This window comes from Sus scrofa, chromosome 10 (genome assembly GCF_054392235.1).
Source record: "Sus scrofa isolate SSC_HxYL_T2T_F1_AM1 chromosome 10, Sscrofa_HxYL_maternal_Yorkshire_Landrace_v2.0, whole genome shotgun sequence".
Classification (NCBI taxonomy): Eukaryota; Metazoa; Chordata; class Mammalia; order Artiodactyla; family Suidae; genus Sus; species Sus scrofa.
In genome coordinates, this window is record NC_139392.1 from 34896707 (window position 1) to 34914096 (window position 17390).

The 17390-nt window shown below is 50.6% G+C and overlaps 1 protein-coding gene across 13 annotated transcripts in view; it reads left to right on the top strand.

Moving 5' to 3' along the window:
• Positions 1 to 17390, top strand: part of LOC146398967 (uncharacterized) — a 92933-nt gene that overhangs the window by 49107 nt on the left and 26436 nt on the right. For 6 of the 13 annotated variants that reach the window (XM_084980891.1, XM_084980894.1, XM_084980892.1 and 3 more), the window contains 10 exons: positions 3235 to 3425; positions 3875 to 3899; positions 6099 to 6146; positions 7190 to 7318; positions 9375 to 9595; positions 10320 to 10344; positions 13392 to 13442; positions 13802 to 13849; positions 15415 to 15635; positions 16360 to 16384. In XM_084980891.1, the coding sequence (XP_084837017.1) occupies positions 3235 to 3425; positions 3875 to 3899; positions 6099 to 6146; positions 7190 to 7318; positions 9375 to 9595; positions 10320 to 10344; positions 13392 to 13442; positions 13802 to 13849; positions 15415 to 15635; positions 16360 to 16384 (984 nt within the window). Of the gene's footprint in view, positions 1 to 3234; positions 3426 to 3874; positions 3900 to 6098; positions 6147 to 7189; positions 7319 to 9374; positions 9596 to 10319; positions 10386 to 13391; positions 13443 to 13801; positions 13850 to 15414; positions 15636 to 16359; positions 16385 to 17390 lie in introns of all 13 variants that reach the window. The other 7 variants (XM_084980900.1, XM_084980901.1, XM_084980902.1 and 4 more) reach the window with 4 other exon arrangements.

Here is a 17390-nt window from a genome sequence, read left to right on the forward strand (position 1 = left end):
GGGTCTTTTTCTCTCACCTGTCTTGTGTTCTCAAGCAGAGAGTAACACTGTGTGGTTCTGGGATGCATTTTTTGAGACAACATGTTGACCCTGCACTGCCATCCCTGTCCGTAGAAAGACACATTAGTCTAGACAGAGCAGGTGGGCCCAGAGGGGGCAGAGTTGCCTTCCCTCTGAAAGTTCCAGGCCTTGACTGGTTGCCACAGCAATAGGATGATACCCACGGGGTCCTGCGGTCCAACTGCCACTCTGTGAGTGGAGAGGTGTGTGTTGGGCCACAACTGGGAGGCTCTCCCCTTCACCCCTCAAGAGTTGGACGATGGGCAACCTGAGCTGTTGTTGGGGAGGTATGTTGATACTGATCTAAAGGCTGTTCCATCAGATGGCATAGTTTACCCTGATGGAAAATGTTCTCTGATTTTTTTTTTTCATTTCCACCACTTCAATTTGTGTACAGAGATGTAAATCTCTTATACAGCCATTTTGTATTACTCTTAAGATTTTTAATTATTTCTTCCTGGTTGGGCGCCTCAATTTTTTTCTTAATTTATACAATACTCCTTCCTATTTCCCATGTACAAACCTTCTCCCATCACACTAACCCTGGTAATACCCTACTCTGCCTTTATTCAGTGCAGAGGGACCCTGATTCCATTCTTCAATACACATGATGGAAATGGGCATTTATAGCTCCACTCTTCTGAATGCACATATCAACGTCTGAAGCCACATAATTGCAATTTTTTTTTGTCCCTTTTGCTATTTCTTGGGCTGCTGCCACGGCATATGGAGGTTCCCAGGCTAGGGGTCGAATCGGAGCTGTAGCCGCCAGCCTACACCAGAGCCACAGCAACTCGGGATCCAATCCATATCTGCAACCTACACCACAGCTCAGAGCAATGCCGGATCTTTAACCCACTGAGCAAGGGCAGGGACCGAACCTGCAACCTCATGGTTCCTATTTGGATTCGTTAACCACTGCTCAACAACGGGAACTCCCAATAATTGCATTTTAAATGTAGAAATTGATTGTAAGGAGTGAAACTTGGATTTTCAAGTAGGATTTCCATGGGTTGATGATGATAAGCTCCCTGGGTAGTTGGCTGTTCGCTGGTAGTGTGCTGAGAACACACAGTGCTGGTAGGTTCGTGGGGTGACCATTTGGTAACTGAGGGAAGGAGGGTCCGACTGGTGATCCACAGAGGGAGACTTAGGGTCAGGTCTTCAAGCTGAGAGTCTCTAAAGGGTCCCTTTTAGAGGATAGAAGACTATCCCTGCCACTGCAGGGTCTGAAGAAGGATGAGGAGTTTCCAGGGTATAGATTGGGTTTGGGTGAAGAATGACTTGAGCTCCTGCTCATTCTCAGCCAGACCTTGGTCCAGGCTGCAGAGGAGGAGCTCAGACTCCTATTGCTGTACAGCAGCAAGGGGTACAACATTGTCAGTCAACAGTATTTTCATCACAACAATTTTTTAAAGAAAATTGTGTGAGACATTGACAGTCAGAGATTTTAATTTACTAAACAGTCAGAGCACTGGCCCAGATGGTCTCCTCCCGAGTGAATTCCCAGGAACCTCTTATCCAGGCATGATTAGCTGAAGGGAAGCTCATTCTTGGCATTCAGTCGAGACTGTTCTAAGCTCTGAGCCATCTTGGGAGTGAAACAGACCCCTAGTCGCTGGAGGTTGTCAGCTGGTTGTCATGAAAGTGTAATGTGATGCAGTGGATGACATGAAGATTTGGGGGAGAATGCCTGGGTTGGAGTATCCACGGAGCCAGGGCAAAGCCTCGGTCCTTCAGAGGGGCTTTGTTTGGAGGAAAATGTTGGATTCAGATCAGGGATTAAAGCATGGAGACAAAGGGCTGGATAAGGGTTTGGACTGATGTCTTGGTTCAGCATCTCCTGCAGGGAAGGCATCAGAGCTTGCCCACTAAAACCTTGGGATGGGAGGACTTGTGGGAGAGTGAGAAGATCTCTTGATTCAAGGGTCCAGGGCATGGTCTTGGCCCTGAGCAGGTGTCCGGCCTTCAGGGTTCAGGGATTTCTGTCCTCAAGGAACCAACTACATTCTTGGCCCACATCCATCCTTCAACATTGCCGTGATTCTTGGCAAGTTAGTCTAAAGTTCAATGCCCTCTACTGTCAAATCAGGCTTACACTCTCTGGGTTGCACCCCCTTCGCCTGCAACCGGGCCAACTTGGGGATGAGAGGAGATGATGAGAGAGACGCTACATGACCTGGAAAGCTTCCTTCCCATGATGTTCTTCCATACTCTCTTGCTGTGGAGCTATTCAAACCCCCTCTTTTGATCCAACCAGCCCCAAGACTCAAGCTTATGCAGGTAGTCATTCAATGAAACCAATCCCAAATGTTAACAAGAGATCCGTGGATAAACCAAAGGCAGTATGAATCCACATAGGAATAAAATTCTACCGGAGAAAAAATTGTAATTATGTTAAATATGTTGCTACATGGATGATCCAAAATGAAACACACTTTTAACAATAGTGAAGTCAGACAGACACAGGAAAAGAAATATTGAACAATTCAACATATAGGCGGTAAGTAGATTAGGCAGATTGTCAAAGGTGGAAAGTAGAGAGGGCTAAGACTTGGCAGCAGGGCTGAAGGGGGAGTCATTGCTGAATGGGTGCAGAGGTCCTATAAGTTATGATGAGAAAGGTTGTTATGGACAGTGGTGCAAAGTACATGGCTTGTGAAGGCATGCCCGACCCCTGAATTTCCTATTGCCAAAGTATTCCAAAGAGAAGCATTATGTATCTAAGAAAAGAAAAGAGGTGAAACATCCCAGAGGATGGCGTGTGAACACAGGAGCACCCTGTGGGAAGAGTAGGGAAGCTGAAATGATCTCCTGCCATTTCAGAAGATGGAGGAATGTGGCTGGAGAGGAAAATGGGCAGGAGGATTCACGAGACTCTGTCATGGCAGCAGAGCCTGCATGCTCGTGTTGGCCATTTCTCAGATGGAGAATATGCCACGGAGAGGTTCCCTTTAGCAAGAGAGGCAGAGGCTCCCTTTCTCAGGTCTTTCAAGGTGCTCTCTGCCGTCCTTCAAAACGTTTACCCGGGAGGATGGGCCAAGAGAAGCTCCATCCATGCTTCATCCCACCCCCACCCCTTGACTCCCAGCCCATGTCCAGTCAGGTGAGGTGCCCAGAGTACCTCCTGATCAGCATCACTGCCTTGCTGACAGTGACTGTGTGTCCCCCTAGAAACACACGACAATGTTGTGGAGGCCAGTGGGAGTGAGAAGACCGAAGAGGAGGCCCCATCCAGGGAAAATGAGGAGGAGGAAGGCTCGCCCAATAACAAGGTGGAGGAGGAGGCCACAACAAGTGGAAATAACGAGGAGGAGTCCCCAGCCAGCGACAGGGCCGAGCAAGAAGCCCAGACTGCCCCCAAGGTAAGCTCACTTTTCATGATCTGAGATTTAAAAAGGTGCCTCCTTTCTTCTTGGATGTGCCTACTTCAGAAATGGAAATCGGAGGAAGTCCATTATAGAGGATATATGCAGATTCCTCTTTGAAGGGATGTTGAGTCAAAGTTTGGTACCAACCAATAACTCCTTGCAAGGGGCATTGGCAAAAGTGACCCTATCAGTTCTGCAGTGTATGGTAGGGAGCATTTTTCTTTGAAGAAGACCAAAATTTTCTTAAATGAACATGGCCTTGAGAGATCTTCCTTGAAAAGCTGGTGCCTTTTCCAAAGGTGTCTTTGCTGTCTTCTTTTGGGGAAACAGACTCAACTCTGCCTTCTGTCTGTGTGCCTGCGGTCCGCAACCACAGGAAGACCTGTGGCCACAGTGCAGAGGATGCTGTGACACTCACAGTGTTTTCTTTTCTCTCATCACAGGTGGACGGGATGGACGATGAAAGCCGTAAGTATTCTGGAACCCGGCTCTGCTGAGGAGAAGTCCAGGTGTTGAGGAAGGGCGGGGGGTGCTTTCCTGCCCCTTTGGTTGCAGAGACACCCTGATTCTGGGTTCCTCCTGGGAAAGGGGGTGAAGGATGGGGTGAAAGAGACTGACTTCCCACAAAAGGGCCATCCCAAGTCCTCGGGTCCCTGGAGGAAAGGAGGCTCTTTGTATGGTGGGGGTAGGTGTCCGGGAACATTGGGGGGTGTGCGTGTGAGGGCCTGTTGGTGTGATTGTGAACCAGTGTGAGTGGGTGTGTTTTGTGGGGAGTCACTTGTGCCTTAGCACCACATAGCTGTCCAGTTTCTCGTTGAACAGTCTCATGATGACCGCAGGCTAACTGTCCATTCCCTCATTCTCCCTGCACCCGCTGGGAGCAAGGTTTGGGGAAAAGGCTTTCCTTCCTCTGTTGGTCTTTCGTTTCCTCTTTTCTTCCCCCTCTGCTTGGTGCAGACTTTCATGCTGTTGTTTCAAATATGTGCCGTGAACTCGAGCCTCTTGAGGTTGTAAGTGTCCCGAGGGAGTGTTGTGAACGCTGTGCTCCCCCCGCACCTCCTGCCCACTCGGGGCAGCCACCCTTCCAGCCTCTGCTCAGGAGTGGTCTTTCAGACACCTCATGTGCATGACATCAGAGAGTCTTTGTCCTTCTGTGTCTGACTGGCTTCACTTGAAGTGATGTCCTCCAGCGAGTTCCTGTTGAGGCTCAGAGCTCATGAACCTGACCAGTACCTATGAGGACACGGGTTCGACCCTTGACCTTGCTCAGTGGGTTAAGGATCTGACTTTTCCCTGAGCCACGGTGTAGGTTGCAGACATGGCTCAGATCCCAAGTTGCTGTTGCTGTAGCATAGGCAAGCAGCTGTAGCTCTGATTCAGCTCCTAGCCTAGGAACCTCCAAATGCCTCAAGCGAGGCCCTAAAAAGACCAAAAGAAATGATATTGAGATTTTGATATGTGTTGTAGTGTACCTGCTGTTTTTTCATGTAGTATGAAATGTCAATGATATTCCGTCTTCCAATCTATTTTTTTTATTTTTCTGTATTTTTCAGGCCTTGCTCATGACATAATGAAGTTCCCAGGTGAGGGGTCAAATCTGAGCTATTTATGCCAAACTACACCAGAGCCACATCCACACCTACAACACACGTCTGTGACCTACACCACAGCTCAAATCAACACTGGACCCTTAACCCACTGAGTGAAGCCAGGGATTGAACCTGCTTCATCATGGATATTAGTTGGGTTCATTCCTGATGAGCCACAATGGGCACTCCTCCTTCCCCTCTGTGAACATGGAATGTCATTTGAATTCTTTGTGACTTATTCAATTCTTTCAGCAATGTTTTGTAGTTTTCAGTGTAAAAGTTGTTTCCTTTCTTAGAGCCCTGAGCCTGCTTTCCAGCTACTCCAGCAGCACCATGAGAAGGACGGGCTCGTGAAAACATTGGCGTGTCCCTCACTGCCTCTGCACTGAGCTCTGATTATGGCAGCACAGGTGTTGTGGGCCATACACAGCACCTCTGCTTACCCGTGGGTTCTGCTAGGAATCGGTCTAGAATGTCACCGTTGCCATCTCTCTTTGGGGGTCTGCAGGGCCTCCCAGAATTCCTGGCACAGGTTCATGAGCACAGGAGATACATACAGATGAATGATCAGGTCAGACCAGCCAACTGGTCTGCAGTAAAGCATGTCCGGGGAGGGGAGGTCATATCTTGCTCATCTTTGAATCTCCACCCTGAACACGATGCCTGATGTGGCAGTCACTGGCAGATCACCTCTTTATACTTCATGGAATTCTGTAATAAATAGTGCAATCCATTCATATAAAACACAGCACCGTTCAATTGCTTACTCAGCTATCCCCTTTTCAGTTGTGTGTAGAGGTGGAATTTCAGGTGTGTCAGTTTAGAGGTAGGAGCTATAAAGGGCCATAGAAGGAAGAAGTTGAAAGGTCATTCCTTCAGCACGTTGCTGTCCTTCGAATGTTGGCATCTGTGCTCACCTTGTGTGGAAGGGTCTCAGTCCATGGAGCAGAGGGAAGGTCTGGGAGCCTGGAGGAAAACCCAGGGTGATGCTATGTCACCTGCAGTCACCTCAGGGAAGCAGGAGGAATGGGAGGGCCACTCTTTCTAACTCAATTCCCCGCGTGGTGTATTTCTACAGAGTCAGTGGTGGAGAGCATGAGCAGCCGCCAGGATGAGGAGGCTGCAGGTAGGGAAGAGCACGCAGCTGGGATCCAGTGGGAGAGGGTTCCTGGGAGCACCTGGGTTCCGCCTGCTGCCGGGAGAGGGAGGAAGTGGGGGATAGGACTTGGCGGGTGGGTGGGTGGGTGGCCTAATGAGTGGCACTCTGCTGTGGTGTTTTCCCCTGTGAAATGGATACCACGAAGAAGACTTGGGTCCCTGGTCTTTGTTGTGCTGTGTTTGTATTCCTCTCTCCTTTTCTTTGAGAGGGAGAATCGATTTTCCCTCCCAAAGCTGCTCCTTCCTGCTTTGGTCTCTGCCCGTTGTGCAAGTTTGCTCTGTGATTGGCACCGTGAGGGCCCAGTGCACAAGAGCTGTTGACTTGGTTTCCTTTATTGGCCTTGAGGGACCTGAAGTGGTGGCACCTGAAGTGGTGGCACCTTGACCCTGGAGACCAAGTTGGTCGAGTGAGTGTCAGGTGGTGGGTGAGAAGGCAGCTCTCTCACTCTGCATGTTCGGGATTTCTGACCTCCCTGTCCTATTGTGTCCTCACGGTGTGTCCTGAGGGAAGGGGCGTTCCCAGAGTTGGATGCCCAGAACAGGGAACTGAGGCACAGACAGATCTACATCTCCTTTTGTGGCATGTGTTTCTTCTACAGGGGATGTGAGGAGTTCCCTAGTGTCCTAGAGGCTAAAGATCGAGTGTTCGATCCCTTCCGTGGTGCAGAATCAAGTGCCTGGGTTGGGAACCACTGCATCCCCTGAGAGTGGTGACAATCAATCAGTCAACCAATGGGATTGACATCAGACCATTCTGCATGGTCATTATCTAGGTTGTCTCCGCTACCCAGAGGCATTTTCACACGAAACCTGTGTGGGGAGGTAATGTTTTGAAGTGCACCCCAAAGAGCAAGATCTTTCTAAGTAGAACTTGGATTCTGAAGGCTCTTCTGGGCGGCCGGGTGTTATGGGCTTTGAGGGCTTGGCCTGGGAGTCAATTATTAGTCATTTCCCTGTTATCTTCTGCAATCAGGATGTCACTCGTTCTCTCTGTTGTCATGTATTTTCCAGAATCTTGCTTTGGAAACCTAGGATCTTGCTTCAGGAGTCTGAGGGCAATTTTGTTCTTTACCACCTTGGCTGGAATAATCCCATGGTGGCCACACAACAGGGTGCACCCTGCCAATGAGCCAGATGAAGGTACTGTGGAACCTGACTCAATACATCCAGGCCTGAACAATGATTCTAGTTCATTCCGTGTTCCAAATTTCAGAACAAACTCTACAAATGCTACGCCACATCTTTCTTTTATTCCATGATGCAAATTCAAACGAACTAACTCGGAGTTCCCATCGTGGCGCAGTGGTTAATAAATCCGACTAGGAACCATGAGGTTGTGAGTTTGATCTCTGGCCTGGCTCAGTGGGTTAAGGATCCAGGGTTGCCGTGAGCCATGGTGTAGGTTGAAGATGTGGCTCGGATCCTGAGTTGCAGTGGCAGTGGTCACTGTAGGCCACTACAACTCTGATTAGACCCGTATCCTGGGAATCTCCATATGCTGAGGGAAGCAGGCCTAGAAAAGGCAAAATGACAAAAAAAGCAAAAAATAAATTGAATAACTCAGTTGGTAATTTCCCAACTATGGAAATAATGATTCATTTAAAATCGACATTTGGTTCCTGGTTAATAGCAAAGGTGACCTCACTCATTTTATGACATTTGCTGATATTTAACATTTCCAGTTGTAATAGATCCCTGCATGGAACCACATTTCCCAATTTGAAAACAATACTAGAAATGATTTAGAACAAGATTATATTAACAAGAAATGGTGGATATTACAGAAAGCTCCTCTAACCCATTCCTCCAATTTCCACCAATGACAACGTCCAGCACTGAATGGGGAACTCATGGTACACTGAGCAGCAAAAGATTCCTATAATTTTAATTAATGAAAAGTTCCCCATTTACATTCACATTCAGTTTTTGGGCTGTGCCAGTAGTTGAGGTTGGACACATGCAAAATATTAGGAGGCCCCAGTATGTTACCATAGAGAACGTGTACACTCCCATTTGTAGAAGGACGTTATTCCCAACAGCAAAGAGATGAAACCAATCACAAATGACAAGAGATCAGGAGAGAGATCAAATGCGATATGTGAACAGAAGAGAACAGTATTCTACCGAAAACAAAAGTAAAATTTTAAATAGGATACCAAGAGGATGATCCAAAAAAAAAAACTAAGTACTGTTTGACCAAAAGTGAGGAGTTCCAATCATGGCGTGCCAGCAGTGAAACCGATTAGGAAGCATGAGATTGTGAGTTTGACCCCTGGCCACAATCAGGGGGATAAGGATCTGGTGATGCCGTGAGCTGTGGTGTAGGTGGCAGATGCAGCTGGGATCCTGCCTTGCTGTGGCTCTGACATAAAATGGCAGCTACGGCTCCTATTAGACCCCTAGCCTGGGAACCTCCATATGGCATGTGTGTGGCCCTAAAAAGCAACAAGTATCAATAGAAAAAAAAAATAGAGAAATCAGGCAGCACAGAGAAGGAAATATCGTGCAACTCAACATATAGGCGGTAACCAGACTCGGCAGAGTGTCAGAGATGGAAAGTAGAAATGGCCAAGACCTGGCAGCAGGGCTGAAGGGGGAGTCATTCCTGAATGGGTGCAGAGGTCCTATGAGTTATGATGAGAAAAGTTGTTATGGACAGTGGTGCAAAGTACATAGCATTGGGAAGGCCTGCTCTCCCCGTGAGTTTCCTATTGCCAAAGTATTCCAAAGAGAAGCATTATGTATCTAAGAAAAGAAAAGAGGCGAAACATCCCAGAGGATGGCGTGTGAACACAGGAGCACCCTGTGGGAAGAGTAGGGAAGCTGAAATGATCTCCTGCCATTTCAGAAGATGGAGGAATGTGGCTGGAGAGGAAAATGGGCAGGAGGATTCACGAGACTCTGTCATGGCAGCAGAGCCTGCATGCTCGTGTTGGCCATTTCTCAGATGGAGAATATGCCACGGAGAGGTTCCCTTTAGCAAGAGAGGCAGAGGCTCCCTTTCTCAGGTCTTTTAAGGTGCTCTCTGCCGTCCTTCAAAACGTTTACCCGGGAGGATGGGCCAAGAGAAGCTCCATCCGTGCTTCATCCCACCCCCACCCCTTGACTCTCAGCCCATGTCCAGTCAGGTGAGGTGCCCAGAGTACCTCCCGAGCAGCACCACCGCCTTGCTGACAGTGACTGTGTGTCCCCCTAGCAACCCTCGATGATGTTGTGGAGGCCGGCGGGAGTGAGAAGACGGAGGAAGAGGCCCTGGCTGGGGCAAATGAGGAGGAGGTGGGGCCGGGAACTGAGAAGGTGCAGGAGGAGGCTGCCTGCATTGACGAGGCAGAGGAGGAGGCAGGCCCATCCCTTGAAAATGACGAGGAGTCCCCAGCCAGCGACCTGGTTGAGCAGGAAGACCAGCTTGCCCCCAAGGTAAGCTCACCTTTCTTGATCGGAGATTTAAAAAGGTGCCTCCTTTCTTCTTGGATGTGCCTACTTCAGAAAAGGAAATCTGAGCAAGTCCATTATAGAGGATATATGCACATTCCTCTGTGGAGGAATGTTGAGTCAAAGTTTGGTACCAACCAATAACTCCTTCCAAGGGGCATTGGCAAAAGGGACCACATCAGTTCCCAAGTGTACATAGGGAGCATTTGTCTTTGAAGAAGCCTGAATGTTTTGTTTTGTTGTCTTTTTGCCTTTTCTAGGGCCACTCCTGTGGCATATGGAGGTTCCCAGGCTCAGGGTCAAACCAGAGCTGTAGCCACCGGCCTGCGCCAGAGCCACAGCAACGCGGGATCTGAGCCACGTCTGCAACCTACACCTCAACTCACGGCAATGCCGGATCCTTAACCCACTGAGCAAGGCCAGGGATCGAACCCGCAACCTCATGGTTCCTGGTCGGATTCGTTAACCACTGCGCCACGACGGGAACTCCAAAGAAGCCTGAATGTTTTTTAAATGAACGTGGACTTGGGAGGTCTTCCATGAAAAGCTGGTGCCTTTTCCACAGGTGTCTTTGCTGTCTTCTTTTGGGGAAACAGACTCAACTCTGCCTTCTGTCTGTGTGCCTGCGGTCCGCAACCACAGGAAGACCTGTGGCCACAGTGCAGAGGATGCTGTGACACTCACAGTGTTTTCTTTTCTCTCATCACAGGTGGACGGGATGGATGATGAAAGCCGTAGGTATTCTGGAACCCGGCTCTGCTGAGGAGAAGTCCAGGTGTTGAGGAAGGGCGGGGGGTGCTTTCCTGCCCCTTTGGTTGCAGAGACACCCTGATTCTGGGTTCCTCCTGGGAAAGGGGGTGAAGGATGGGGTGAAAGAGACTGACTTCCCACAAAAGGGCCATCCCAAGTCCTCGGGTCCCTGGAGGAAAGGAGGCTCTTTGTATGGTGGGGGTAGGTGTCCGGGAACATTGGGGGGTGTGCGTGTGAGGGCCTGTTGGTGTGATTGTGAACCAGTGTGAGTGGGTGTGTTTTGTGGGGAGTCACTTGTGCCTTAGCACCACATAGCTGTCCAGTTTCTCGTTGAACAGTCTCATGATGACCGCAGGCTAACTGTCCATTCCCTCATTCTCCCTGCACCCGCTGGGAGCAAGGTTTGGGGAAAAGGCTTTCCTTCCTCTGTTGGTCTTTCGTTTCCTCTTTTCTTCCCCCTCTGCTTGGTGCAGACTTTCATGCTGTTGTTTCAAACATGTGCCATGAACTCGAGCCTCTTGAGGTTGTAAGTGTCCCGAGGAGTGTTGTGAACGCTGTGCTCCCCCCGCACCTCCTGCCCACTCGGGGCAGCCACCCTTCCAGCCTCTGCTCAGGAGTGGTCTTTCAGACACCTCATGTGCATGACATCAGAGAGTCTTTGTCCTTCTGTGTCTGACTGGCTTCACTTGAAGTGATGTCCTCCAGCGAGTTCCTGTTGAGGCTCAGAGCTCATGAACCTGACCAGTACCTATGAGGACACGGGTTCGACCCTTGGCCTTGCCCAGTGGGTGAAGAATCCCGCATTGCGGTGAGCTGCGGCAGAGGTCCCAGACGCGGCTGGTATCCAGCTTGGCTGTGGCTGTGGTGTCGGCCGGTGGCCACAGCTCTGATTTGCCGCCTCGCCTGGGAATTTCCATCTGCTGCGGGGGCAGCCCTCAAGCCCAAAAGTGAATCAGTCAATAATGTCCTGGAGTTCTCTGTGCATTGCTGCAATGGGTAGGGTTTCCTTCTTCTGTGACAACGGAATACCTTGCTATGGTCTGTATCCACCCCGTTGTCTTTCTCAGTCTGTGTGCCCGTGGACACTGGGGCTCTGGTTCTGTTGGGCTCTTGTGTATGGCGCTGCCATGATCCTGGGATGGCAGGTCTCTTTACCCGACACTGATGGATCTTCCTTTACATGTCCATGCAGCAGTGGGATTGCAGGGTCCTGCCGTGGTGTTTCCCGTCCTGGCTGGCCCCGTTGACATTCCCTGCTACAGTGTCCAGAAGTCCCAGGCAGTCACATCTTCCCAAACATCTGTTCAGGTTTGAAAACACTCCGTGTCCTACCAGGTGGGAGGTGATACCTCGTGGTGCCTTTGCTTTGCCTTTCCATTGTGATAGGCGACTTTGGGAAACATGCCCTCTGTGTGCTGCTCTCTGTGGTCTTCTTGGACGGTGGGTCTCTCCCAGGCTTCCACTCATCTACAACTGAGGTATTTGCCTTTTGATTCAATTGATTTGTAGTTGTTTCCCATATATTCCAAATATGAGCCCCTGTTTCAAATACAAGATTTACAAATATCCTCTTCTGTAGGTTGTCTTTCCATTCAGTGGATTGTTAGACACTGTCCTTTCTGTTTGTTTCTATTTTAATGGAGGTACAGTGTTGTTTCACTCTCTGCTGTGGAGCAACGTTCCCCAGTCGTGTGTGTCCATTAACGTATGTTCCTTTTTTGATATTATTGCCGTCTGAGATCAGGTCGATTACAGGAGATTGGATCTCGTTCTCCGTGTGCTGCAACAGGAGGACCTTGTTGTCTCTCCATTCTCAATGCCGTAGTTGGCGTCAACTGCCCCCAAACTCCCAGTCCGTGCCCTTCACAACCACAAGTCTGTTCTCTGCATCCGTGGGTTCTGTGGACAGGTTCCTTTGTGCCGTGCTTTAGATTCCACCTCTAAGTGAGATCAGGTGGTATCCGTCTTTCTCTTTGTCACGTACTTCACTTTGCACGAGAATCTCCCGATCCATCCCTATTGTTTTGAGTGGCATTGGTTTCTTCTTCGATTTTCTGGCTGAGTCGTGAATTCCATCATCTATGTGGACCACATCGTCATGAGCCATTCATCTGTCTGTGGACATGAGGTGGCTTCCCTGTCTTGGCTGTTGTGAACAGTGCTGCCATAAACATAGAGGGGCATATGTCTTTTTCCTGGATACATTTGTCCTGATATTTCCCAGGGTGCTCGGCTTGCTAGGTCGCATGCCCTGCTGTGTTCAGTTTTCGCAGGACCCTCCATGGTGTCTTCCATAGTGGTTGTACCAGTGTGCGTTCGCATCGGCAATGCTGGGGCGGGGGAGCCTTTTCTCCACCCGTATCTGCGACCGACACCAGAGCTCTCGGCAACGCTGGATCCTTAACCCCCTCAGCGAGGCCAGGGATCAACCCCGCAAGCTCGTGGTTCCTAGTCGGATTCGTTTCCGCTGTGCCCTGACGGGAACTCCTGGGTGGTTTCTTTGCTGTTGTTGTTGTGGAGGTGTATGAGTTTTCTTTATATATGTTTTGGAGGTGAACCTCACGGGCAGTGGTCCCTTTCTCCTCAGTGCTTCTGTAGAGCTGCTGTCCACAGTGTGCCAGCCACTGGCCAGAAGGAGCCATTTCTGCTTAATTGAGTTCAGTCAGTAGTTAGGTCTGCCTCTTGCAGTGAACAGAATAAAGCAGCCTATGGTTCACTCCCAGGGGCCACCACACAAGTGTGTCCATGCAGCTGGAATTTCAGGTGTGTCACCCTGGAGCTGAGGCCTCCAGATGGACTCGTAGAAGGGAGATGTGTAAGGCTCCATCCCTCAGCAGCCCACGATCTCTGAAGGTTTGCCACTGTGGCCAATGTTTTATGGAAGCTTCTGAGGCCGTAGAGCAGAGGGAAGTTCTGAGCACACGGAGGACAAGCCAGGGTGGTGCTGTGTGGCCGCAAACAACCCTAAGTAGGGGATACGTGTGGGGGACAGGCTCTAACACCTTGATTCCTTATGTCTGTGTCTCTGCAGTATGTTTCATGGAGAGTCTGAGTGACAGCAACCATGATGAAAGTGATACAGGTAAGAACAGCTCTCAGGTAGGAGCCAATGGGAGAGGGATCCCGGGACACTTGGGTGACGCCTGCTGCTTGGAGTGTGGGGCAGGTGAGTCTGAAACTTAAAAACAGAAAGAAATTGATGTAAAGATGTTCACCGCCTACTTTAATAAGGAGAGGGAGCAGATATGAGATGCCTGAATGTTGGCATCTGTGCTCACCTTGTGTGGAAGGGTCTCAGTCCATGGAGCAGAGGGAGGGTCTGGGCACCTGGAGGAAAAACCAGGGTGATGCTCTGTACCCGTAGTCACCTCAGGGAAGCCGGAGAAACGGGAGGGCCACTCTTTCTAACTCCTTGATTCCCCTGATGGTGTGTTTCTACAGACTCAGTGGTGGAGAGCCTGAGCAGCCGCCAGGATGAGGAGGCTGCAGGTAGGGAAGAGCACGCAGCTGGGATCCAGTGGGAGAGGGTTCCTGGGAGCACCTGGGTTCCGCCTGCTGCCGGGAGAGGGAGGAAGTGGGGGATAGGACTTGGCGGGTGGGTGGGTGGGTGGCCTAATGAGTGGCACTCTGCTGTGGTGTTTTCCCCTGTGAAATGGATACCACGAAGAAGACTTGGGTCCCTGGTCTTTGTTGTGCTGTGTTTGTATTCCTCTCTCCTTTTCTTTGAGAGGGAGAATCGATTTTCCCTCCCAAAGCTGCTCCTTCCTGCTTTGGTCTCTGCCCGTTGTGCAAGTTTGCTCTGTGATTGGCACCGTGAGGGCCCAGTGCACAAGAGCTGTTGACTTGGTTTCCTTTATTGGCCTTGAGGGACCTGAAGTGGTGGCACCTGAAGTGGTGGCACCTTGACCCTGGAGACCAAGTTGGTCGAGTGAGTGTCAGGTGGTGGGTGAGAAGGCAGCTCTCTGGCTCTGCATGTTTGGGATTTCTGGCCTCCCTGTCCTATTGTGTCCTCACGGTGTGTCCTGAGGGAAGGGATGTTCGCAGAGTTGGATGAGTTAAAGGAGGCATACTTGGAGTTCCAGTGGTTAAGGTATCCAACTAGGAACCATGAGATTGCGGGTTCGATCGCTGGCCTCACTCAGTGAGTTAAGGATCCAGTAATGCCGTGAGCTGTGGTGTAGGTGGCAGATGCAGCTGGGATCCTGCCTTGCTGTGGCTCTGACATAAAATGGCAGCTACGGCTCCTATTAGACCCCTAGCCTGGGAACCTCCATATGGCATGTGTGTGGCCCTAAAAAGCAACAAGTATCAATAGAAAAAAAAAAAATAGAGAAATCAGGCAGCACAGAGAAGGAAATATCGTGCAACTCAACATATAGGCGGTAACCAGACTCGGCAGAGTGTCAGAGATGGAAAGTAGAAATGGCCAAGACCTGGCAGCAGGGCTGAAGGGGGAGTCATTCCTGAATGGGTGCAGAGGTCCTATGAGTTATGATGAGAAAAGTTGTTATGGACAGTGGTGCAAAGTACATAGCATTGGGAAGGCCTGCTCTCCCCGTGAGTTTCCTATTGCCAAAGTATTCCAAAGAGAAGCATTATGTATCTAAGAAAAGAAAAGAGGCGAAACATCCCAGAGGATGGCGTGTGAACACAGGAGCACCCTGTGGGAAGAGTAGGGAAGCTGAAATGATCTCCTGCCATTTCAGAAGATGGAGGAATGTGGCTGGAGAGGAAAATGGGCAGGAGGATTCACGAGACTCTGTCATGGCAGCAGAGCCTGCATGCTCGTGTTGGCCATTTCTCAGATGGAGAATATGCCACGGAGAGGTTCCCTTTAGCAAGAGAGGCAGAGGCTCCCTTTCTCAGGTCTTTCAAGGTGCTCTCTGCCGTCCTTCAAAACGTTTACCCGGGAGGATGGGCCAAGAGAAGCTCCATCCGTGCTTCATCCCACCCCCACCCCTTGACTCTCAGCCCATGTCCAGTCAGGTGAGGTGCCCAGAGTACCTCCCGAGCAGCACCACCGCCTTGCTGACAGTGACTGTGTGTCCCCCTAGCAACCCTCGATGATGTTGTGGAGGCCGGCGGGAGTGAGAAGAAGGAGGAAGAGGCCCTGGCTGGGGCAAATGAGGAGGAGGTGGGGCCGGGAACTGAGAAGGTGCAGGAGGAGGCTGCCTGCATTGACGAGGCAGAGGAGGAGGCAGGCCCATCCCTTGAAAATGACGAGGAGTCCCCAGCCAGCGACCTGGTTGAGCAGGAAGACCAGCTTGCCCCCAAGGTAAGCTCACCTTTCTTGATCGGAGATTTAAAAAGGTGCCTCCTTTCTTCTTGGATGTGCCTACTTCAGAAAAGGAAATCTGAGCAAGTCCATTATAGAGGATATATGCACATTCCTCTGTGGAGGAATGTTGAGTCAAAGTTTGGTACCAACCAATAACTCCTTCCAAGGGGCATTGGCAAAAGGGACCACATCAGTTCCCAAGTGTACATAGGGAGCATTTGTCTTTGAAGAAGCCTGAATGTTTTGTTTTGTTGTCTTTTTGCCTTTTCTAGGGCCACTCCTGTGGCATATGGAGGTTCCCAGGCTCAGGGTCAAACCAGAGCTGTAGCCACCGGCCTGCGCCAGAGCCACAGCAACGCGGGATCCGAGCAACGTCTGCAACCTACACCTCAGCTCACGGCAATGCCGGATCCTTAACCCACTGAGCAAGGCCAGGGATCGAACCCGCAACCTCATGGTTCCTGGTCGGATTCGTTAACCACTGCGCCACGACGGGAACTCCAAAGAAGCCTGAATGTTTTTTAAATGAACGTGGACTTGGGAGGTCTTCCATGAAAAGCTGGTGCCTTTTCCACAGGTGTCTTTGCTGTCTTCTTTTGGGGAAACAGACTCAACTCTGCCTTCTGTCTGTGTGCCTGCGGTCCGCAACCACAGGAAGACCTGTGGCCACAGTGCAGAGGATGCTGTGACACTCACAGTGTTTTCTTTTCTCTCATCACAGGTGGACGGGATGGACGATGAAAGCCGTAAGTATTCTGGAACCCGGCTCTGCTGAGGAGAAGTCCAGGTGTTGAGGAAGGGCGGGGGGTGCTTTCCTGCCCCTTTGGTTGCAGAGACACCCTGATTCTGGGTTCCTCCTGGGAAAGGGGGTGAAGGATGGGGTGAAAGAGACTGACTTCCCACAAAAGGGCCATCCCAAGTCCTCGGGTCCCTGGAGGAAAGGAGGCTCTTTGTATGGTGGGGGTAGGTGTCCGGGAACATTGGGGGGTGTGCGTGTGAGGGCCTGTTGGTGTGATTGTGAACCAGTGTGAGTGGGTGTGTTTTGTGGGGAGTCACTTGTGCCTTAGCACCACATAGCTGTCCAGTTTCTCGTTGAACAGTCTCATGATGACCGCAGGCTAACTGTCCATTCCCTCATTCTCCCTGCACCCGCTGGGAGCAAGGTTTGGGGAAAAGGCTTTCCTTCCTCTGTTGGTCTTTCGTTTCCTCTTTTCTTCCCCCTCTGCTTGGTGCAGACTTTCATGCTGTTGTTTCAAACATGTGCCATGAACTCGAGCCTCTTGAGGTTGTAAGTGTCCCGAGGAGTGTTGTGAACGCTGTGCTCCCCCCGCACCTCCTGCCCACTCGGGGCAGCCACCCTTCCAGCCTCTGCTCAGGAGTGGTCTTTCAGACACCTCATGTGCATGACATCAGAGAGTCTTTGTCCTTCTGTGTCTGACTGGCTTCACTTGAAGTGATGTCCTCCAGCGAGTTCCTGTTGAGGCTCAGAGCTCATGAACCTGACCAGTACCTATGAGGACACGGGTTCGACCCTTGGCCTTGCCCAGTGGGTGAAGAATCCCGCATTGCGGTGAGCTGCGGCAGAGGTCCCAGACGCGGCTGGTATCCAGCTTGGCTGTGGCTGTGGTGTCGGCCGGTGGCCACAGCTCTGATTTGCCGCCTCGCCTGGGAATTTCCATCTGCTGCGGGGGCAGCCCTCAAGCCCAAAAGTGAATCAGTCAATAATGTCCTGGAGTTCTCTGTGCATTGCTG